Source organism: Hippichthys cyanospilos, chromosome 3, assembly GCF_059441005.1.
Source record: "Hippichthys cyanospilos isolate Australia breed blue-spotted pipefish chromosome 3, RoL_Hcya_1.0, whole genome shotgun sequence".
In the NCBI taxonomy this organism is placed as follows: Eukaryota; Metazoa; Chordata; class Actinopteri; order Syngnathiformes; family Syngnathidae; genus Hippichthys; species Hippichthys cyanospilos.
In genome coordinates, this window is record NC_142371.1 from 19,546,950 (window position 1) to 19,554,266 (window position 7,317).

At 38.7% G+C, this 7,317-nt stretch overlaps 1 protein-coding gene across 1 annotated transcript in view; it reads right to left on the reverse strand.

Moving 5' to 3' along the window:
• pitpnc1b (phosphatidylinositol transfer protein cytoplasmic 1b) overlaps positions 1-5,251 on the reverse strand; it is an 18,574-nt gene extending 13,323 nt beyond the window's left edge. Inside the window, exon 1 of the mRNA XM_088409295.1 lies at positions 4,952-5,251. Within this exon, the coding sequence (XP_088265421.1) occupies positions 4,952-4,999 (48 nt within the window). The 5' untranslated portion in view covers positions 5,000-5,251. The remainder of the gene's footprint in view (positions 1-4,951) is intronic.
• Between the last annotated feature and the right edge of the window lie 2,066 nt (positions 5,252-7,317).

Here is a 7,317-nt window from a genome sequence, read left to right on the forward strand (position 1 = left end):
AAAAAAACGTAAACAAAACGTAATTAATTTCTGTCATACCAGGGCAGATGACTAAGGGATCATTTTAATTGAAAAAGAAGCCCCCCCCCCCCGAAAAAAAAGGTGAAAAAGGAGATATGGGGCATCATCTTTCACGTCATTCCTCCTCTTCAGTTTAATTACTGTACAGCGTCAACATTTATTAACTCATTCACTGCCGGCCAAGTTCAAAAGGATTTTTGACGTCTACAGACGTCAATGGCAGTCAATGAGTTAATTCTTTTTTAAAGCAAAAGCAAAACTGTTCTCGTCAGATGAGAGGCTAGATTTCGCACAAAAGATTTCAATGTTTATCTTTCCGTGGCGCCATACAGGCTTGTCTGCAAATGTTCAAAAAAATATGTGACCAAGCTACCCGTCAAAACGAAAATGACATTTTTTTCAAAGCTCATGGCTATCGTTTTTTGTTTAGGATGGCCTAAAAGACAGATTAACTTTAATATTGGTAGAATTTTGAGCATTCCGACACACACACACACACACACGCACACAAAAAGTTACTTGTGTCAGTGGCGCGCCTAAGTCGGGTTTCCGTTGACGTCTTTTCACGTCAATGGCGCTCAGTGTTACTCTCAATAAAGTCCACTATTATAGAATTGAATGCAATAGACTCAAACTATGATACCTTTTTGCACTTATGAAAGTATAAAATATGTATTATTAATTTATTATGTAAAATATATAAAATATGTATTTTCATGAGAATTGCTGATTTTGGTGAAATACTAAAAACAAAAACAAAATGAAAAAAAAACGCACAAACTTTTGATATATAACCTGCACTGTAATGATGGGTTCGAAATGGGAAGTGTAATTTTAATGAAATAAGAATTTTCATCATTATTATTTATTTACATATTTTGTTTTAAGCACTTTGATGCACTTGATATTTTTTTTTCAGTTTTAGACTAAGCTATAACCCATATAAACCCTGTAAAAAATATGTTTAAAGTTGATTCATTTTACTTTTTTTCCCTTCGTTAATGTTAAAAAAGGATGCAGGTTCAAGTATGTGATCATTTTTATATATAAAAATCATATTTATAGTCAGCGCGTTGAGTGGGGGATCAACAATGTCGATCAGGGGTGTCAAATTCGTTTTTTATCATGAGCCTCAACGTAGTTTTTGTCAGTGGGCCGAAATAACTGCAAAGTCAAATAAATGCTCGAGTTCTAGTTTTGAAATCCGAGTTCAGTAAAACAAAAATCCACAAAAAACTTTTAAAAGCTGCAAGTTTGTTATTTCAAGTCAAATGAACATTTCCCGGGCCCCGTAAAATGATGCGGCGGGCCGGATCTGGCCCCCGGGCCTCCAGTTTGACACTAGTGACGTATATAGTGATTTCACAAGCGAGCACACCCTCTTCTAACTTAAACAGTGGCTATATTCAAAACCTAACCAATGACATACAAAATGATCTTGGAAAGACCAGGATGTCCCCAACTGAGGACACCGGGACTTAGTCGCCCAACATCAACGATTGAAAATCATGTTAAATTCTGAGCTGATCATAATTAGCAGCGTGAATAAATAACACCAATTGTTCGCATGCATAACGCCTTTTTCATTTTCGCGCAATATTTTCCGTTTAGCATTCGTCGGAGTTTAGCAGCGTCGTCGGAGTTGATGGCTCATACCTGCGCGTCGACAGCGCACCCTTTAAATTCCGCGGGAAGGATTTAAAGACTAGCGCTAAGTGCCCTGATGCGACGGCGTCTCAAATGAGCCGCGGTCCTTCGTAGATTACTTTCAGGAAGAGGAGGATTTGCTGCGGGGTGGAGCTACGCTGATACAGTAAATCCCCATCTTGGGATGCCGTCGTTGTTCGCGGGTTAAACGAGAAAGCGGGGGGCAGGTGGAGAAGGTGCCACTAGGGGGGGCCGGCGGGAACCCTCGGGCTAGTGAAGATTTGATTACTTTTACTCGGTTGTGTGTAAATGTGCAGATTCGGTTGCTTGGTTAAAGAGCTGCTTTTATGTTTTATTGTGAAAAGCAAACAGGATGTTGTAGCATTGGGCACTTCCTGTTTAGCTACTAGCAAGGCAAGAGTGGCTGCAGCTCTGTGGCCCTAGCCAAGCACAGTTTGTAAGTAAGTACAGAGGCTGAATTTGATTGGATGTTATTACCGTAATGCCCCAAATATAAGACGCACCTTAATTTTTGAGTCAAATTTTGGTATTTTCTCTGTAGAGCACGCAACAGTTTGGCGACGATGTAAAAACTCGAGCGAAACAGAATAATTCTCATCTCATCTTGCTAAACGCTTCATCATTTCTTGCATTTCCCTAAATTATATATTTATTGCGCATTTTTCAGATTTCCCACATTGTGAGCGGTCAGTGAACGCCCCGCCAGTCTAACATCGAATGCGCTCCAATTAGTTGTTTTCCCTTCATTTTTTTCTATGTTTTACCCTTACTCATTTGTCTTATTAGATTTAGCGTTTTATATCCTTGAGCTATTGTGTCTGTTTTTACGTTGTTCTTATTGTTCTGTACAGCACTTTGGTCAGCTGTGGTTGTTTTAAAGTGCTTAACAAAGTTGGATTGGATTGGATATGAAAGATTGACTTCCATTCTTCAGTTTGAACCGATGTACGTAACAGCTGTGTTCTATGTGTGGAAACATTGCCATCTAATGGTCACAGTTATCACTACAGTGCTAAATTGGCTTATATTTGGTAAGCATTAGTCAAGCGTGTCAGCGACCCTCCATAAAAAAAAGTTATTATTTTCATATTTTAAAAGAGTAGAATTCTCATCCATGACACTGCTAACTGAATGAGATGAATAATTTTTACACGATCCGCTTTGTTTTCGTAATATTCCTGTCCGCGAACATGGATGGGCTCGGACGTTGGTTCAGCCCGCTCACTTCTTTTATTGAAAATACTGCCGTAACAACTGACGCCTCCGGCGGATTCAATCAAGAGCGGCAAGGTATGCGTGCACCGGTTCGACAACACGGATCGGTGTACCATTTGACTCGTTTATTAATTGCGGCCTTTTTGGCATAAACTCACAATCATAAACTTGCCGCACGACCGGCTGTGATTCTGTTTGGCTTTTCCATTGTGCGTCCTATACGCAATAACATAGAAAACACCATATTTGAAGCCTAAAATTAAGCCTGCGTCCTATGGACAGGTGCATCCTGTATTTGGGGATTCATCATTTTCATTTTTGCTACGCCGATCCAAGATTTTTCACGGCCCCGCCTTCTGGAGGGAGCAGGAGCGGAGCGCACCAAACATTCCTTTCAAAGAGCAACCACCAGGAAGAAAGGCGGCTCATCCCTGCGGCGTCCCACCCTCGCTTGGGATTTATTTTTTTGTGTGTCTTGGGTATCGCCGAACGCTAAACTGGTCCGACTAGTTTGCTAGCGCGTAGCATCGGAGAGCTTCGGGAAGCAGATGGGGGGGGGGGGGGTCGTGTGGGATGTAACAGCAATGTTGCGATGCGGGCCACCTGACAATCGGGCGCAACATCATCGCAGAGCAAATAGTTTTACTTTTCTGTGCAAAGTTATGTATTATTATTATTATTATTATTATGTCTGCAAATATGCAATTGAAAGTAAGTACAGACTTCCCCTGAGGTGTGTTTGATTTATGGCCCTTATTTCATGTCATTTTGGGACTATGTTCTAATAAATGTCATTTGTATATTTCATGAAAGCCAGAATATGCATGTTATGATTTAAAATAAATGATGCATGCACGCATGGCACACAAAAATATTTCTATCTACGCCCTGTACACAAGAATTAAAAAAGACGCTTAAGGGTTACTGTTTTAACAAGTGTTTTTTTTTTTTTTTGGGGGGGGGGGGTACTGTTACTTAAAGGTACTGTTTCTGCAGGTATCAGCAAATCTTTGTTGATACCATAACAGAAACATTGTATTCCTCTTTTCAAATTAAGAGCAAATCAAATGGAACATGAGGCGAGTTTGAACGTTTTTAATCGATTTCTATTTTTATTTTTGTTCCATTTTTGTTTGTTTCTCTTGTTTAAAACAATTAATTGATGCATTTTTTTTTTGACTGGTCTGACTAAAAAGGAAGAAAACTAGCAAGAAAAATAGTAAGGTAAAGTTGCAATAAAGTTATGGCAATAAATGAAAATACACACACACACACACACAGAAAAAAAGAGTTTAAATTCGTTTTGTTGTTGTTTTTGTTTCTTTAAGTTTGATTCTTGAGTTAAAACATCAATTTTCTTGACTGGAAAATTGCAAGTTGGATCCCCTGACCATCGTAACCAAGTCGAGCGCCCTTGAGCAAGGCGCTGAACCTAGCTGCTCCTGATGCTGCGTCAGCAGTAGATAAATGACCAGTTTGTGTAAAGCGCTTTGAGTACCCAAGGTAGAAAAGTGCTATATAAGTGAAAGTCCATTTACCATTTATCAATAAACTGTAATAAAATAATAAACTGTGTTTGCTCGCCACATCATGGTTCAGTTATTGCAGAGTCACTCTATCACATATTTTCACTTTTGATCATTGCGTTGTTATTTTTCCTACAATTTCTCTTCTTACTTTGTCAAAATTATCGATTTTATTTATTAAAAAAAACACTTCTACTGCATGAAATTTTAATTTAGGGCCATATGTATGGCTTGTTTACCTCTCATTTTTATTATCTGTCAGACCAGGCAAAGAATAATCTCGCGTTTATGTATTCCACCTTTGAAACAAAAGCATTAAAACGTTCACACTACTTTGCGGATTTCGTTTACTGCGGATAATTTAGGGTACGTAACCCCAGCGATAAACGAGGCAACAAAGTGAATACGAGACTTTAAACGATTTGTTTTTTTTAGCGTTATCTTGCCGAGTCAGGGCAACAGCTACGAAAACATCTTTTCCCTGGCAGAGGTAATTCCGAGAAAGGTTTGGCGAGACTTACCTCCTCCACCGTGAGCGGCATGCAAATACGGTACTCCTTGACCAACATGCTGCTCTCGTGTTTTTCGCTGCGGTCTCTCGGGGGCACTCGGTCCTATTTTGCTTGTTTATGGCCTCTGGTGACGTCACAGCCCCATGCACTTCTTTCGGAGTTTTCTCTTCGTGCTCCGCGTCGGAGTTTGTGGAGTTTACTCCTCGTCGCTAGTCTCGCGAGAGCCAAACAAGCAAGTCTACCTGCTCCACACCTCCGCACACGCTGGCTGTTTTGTCTGCGTCCTCCCCGGACTTTCCATGCGTGGCGTCGTAGTCTCCGCCCTCTGGCAACTTTGCGGCTTTCCGTTTGGCCTCGCATTCCTCTGCCTGCTCTTTGCTTATCTTTTTTTTTTCTTTTTTTGGTCTCTCTGACTGTCTTCCCCCACTGGGCGCAGAGGCCCCGCCCACTCACGTGACCAGGTACACACCTGTGCGCCCTCCCACTTTCCTTTCCCCGCCCCTTGTATCTTTGTTGTTGTCTCCGTGGAGAAACCGCTTAAAGAAACACAACACTGAAAAGTCATTGACCTTCATGCTTATTCTTTGCTCCGTTTCTTCTGCTTTTCTATTTTTTTCCTCCTTTTTTCCATGTCTTCTTTTTTATTCTATTTGTTCATCTTCAATTCTTCTTCTTCCCGTTCTGTGGTTTTTTCATTTCTTCTTTTTAATTTCTTCCTCTTTTTCAATTTGATCCTTTTTGTTCTTCCATTTTTTCTTCCCATTACACCTACTTTTTCTGTGTTTCTTCTACTTTTTCAATGTCTTCTTTTTCTTCTTCCGTGACTACTTATTCGATTTCTTCTTCCATTTTTTCATTCTTCATATTCCATTCTTCCGTTTCCTCTTCATCATTTTCTCATATCTGCTACTTTTTCCATTTTCTTCCACATTTCTTCTTCTATTTCTACTTTTTAATAGTTTCCTCTTTTTCCACTTCTTCCTTTTCTTCTTGTTCTTCAATTTCTTCGTCTTCTTCCCTCATTTTCTTCTTTTACAATTCTTCTTTTTCTCTACTTCTTTTTAATAACTTCCTCTTTTTCCATGACTTCCTTTTTCTTCTTGTTCTTCCATGACTTTCTTCTTCTTCTTCTTCCCTCATTTTCTTCTGCTTTTACATTTCTTCTTTTTTCTACTTCCTTTTAATTTTTTCTTCTTTTACAATTCTTCTTTTGCTCTACTTCTTTTTAATAACTTCCTCTTTTTCCATGACTTCCTTTTTCTTCTTGTTCTTCCATGACTTTTTTCTTCTTCCTCTTCCCTCATTTTCTTCAGCTTTCACATTTCTTCTTTTTTCTACTTCCTTTTAATTTTTTCTTCTTTTACAATTCTTCTTTTTCTCTACTTCTTTTTAATAACTTCCTCTTTTTCCATGACTTCCTTTTTCTTCTTGTTCTTCCATGACTTTTTTCTTCTTCTTCTTCCCTCATTTTCTTCTGCTTTTACATTTCTTCTTTTTTCTACTTCCTTTTAATTTTTTCTTCTTTTACAATTCTTCTTTTTCTCTACTTCTTTTTAATAACTTCCTCTTTTTCCATGACTTCCTTTTTCTTCTTGTTCTTCCATGACTTTTTTCTTCTTCTTTCCTCATTTTCTTCTGCTTTTACATTTCTTCGTTTTTCTACTTCTTTTTAATTCCTTCCTCTTTTTCAAATTCTTTCCTTTTCTTCTTCCATTTCTTCTTCCGACCAGTGTGACTACCGATGGTTTGTTTTTTCTTTTAATCATTTTTTTTGTGGTAAGAATTTAATGTATATTTCATTTCTTGCAATTTGGAAATGTTGCCATTTTGACTATACTAATGACCAGCTCTAAAAAAAAAAATGCTGATGTTATGACAATTTATGTTCACTATGGAACAGCACAACTTTCCCCATAGCGTTCATTTCCCCCAGGAATCCGAACAGAATGTATTTCTTTCATGTTACGACACTGGTACATTTTCAGTGTTCTGTTGCTAATTATGCAGAAGGCATTGCTATTTTTTTCACCCCGCTGCTCACACATGTTGGGTAGTAACAGGAACATTCTCGCCAGCCAATGTAATGGCGGAACAAGCAGCTGCAGTGAATACGGAGTGATTAAGGTGCATTCACCCTTACAGGGAAGACTACAACAGGCCTTGATAGGGCAACACATCTTCATTTAGTCCTAGCACATCACATTATTGTTTAGTGGTCAAAGTCAACATAATTAATGTCTTGTTCAAACATGACTTTATTTTCTGGGCTAATTGTATGAGCCCCCATCACATCGTGTTTGTCTTCCCTATCAATAAATGGATGCTAACCTGCTAAACTAATTAGATGAACATAAAGCGTATATACTAAGAGAATC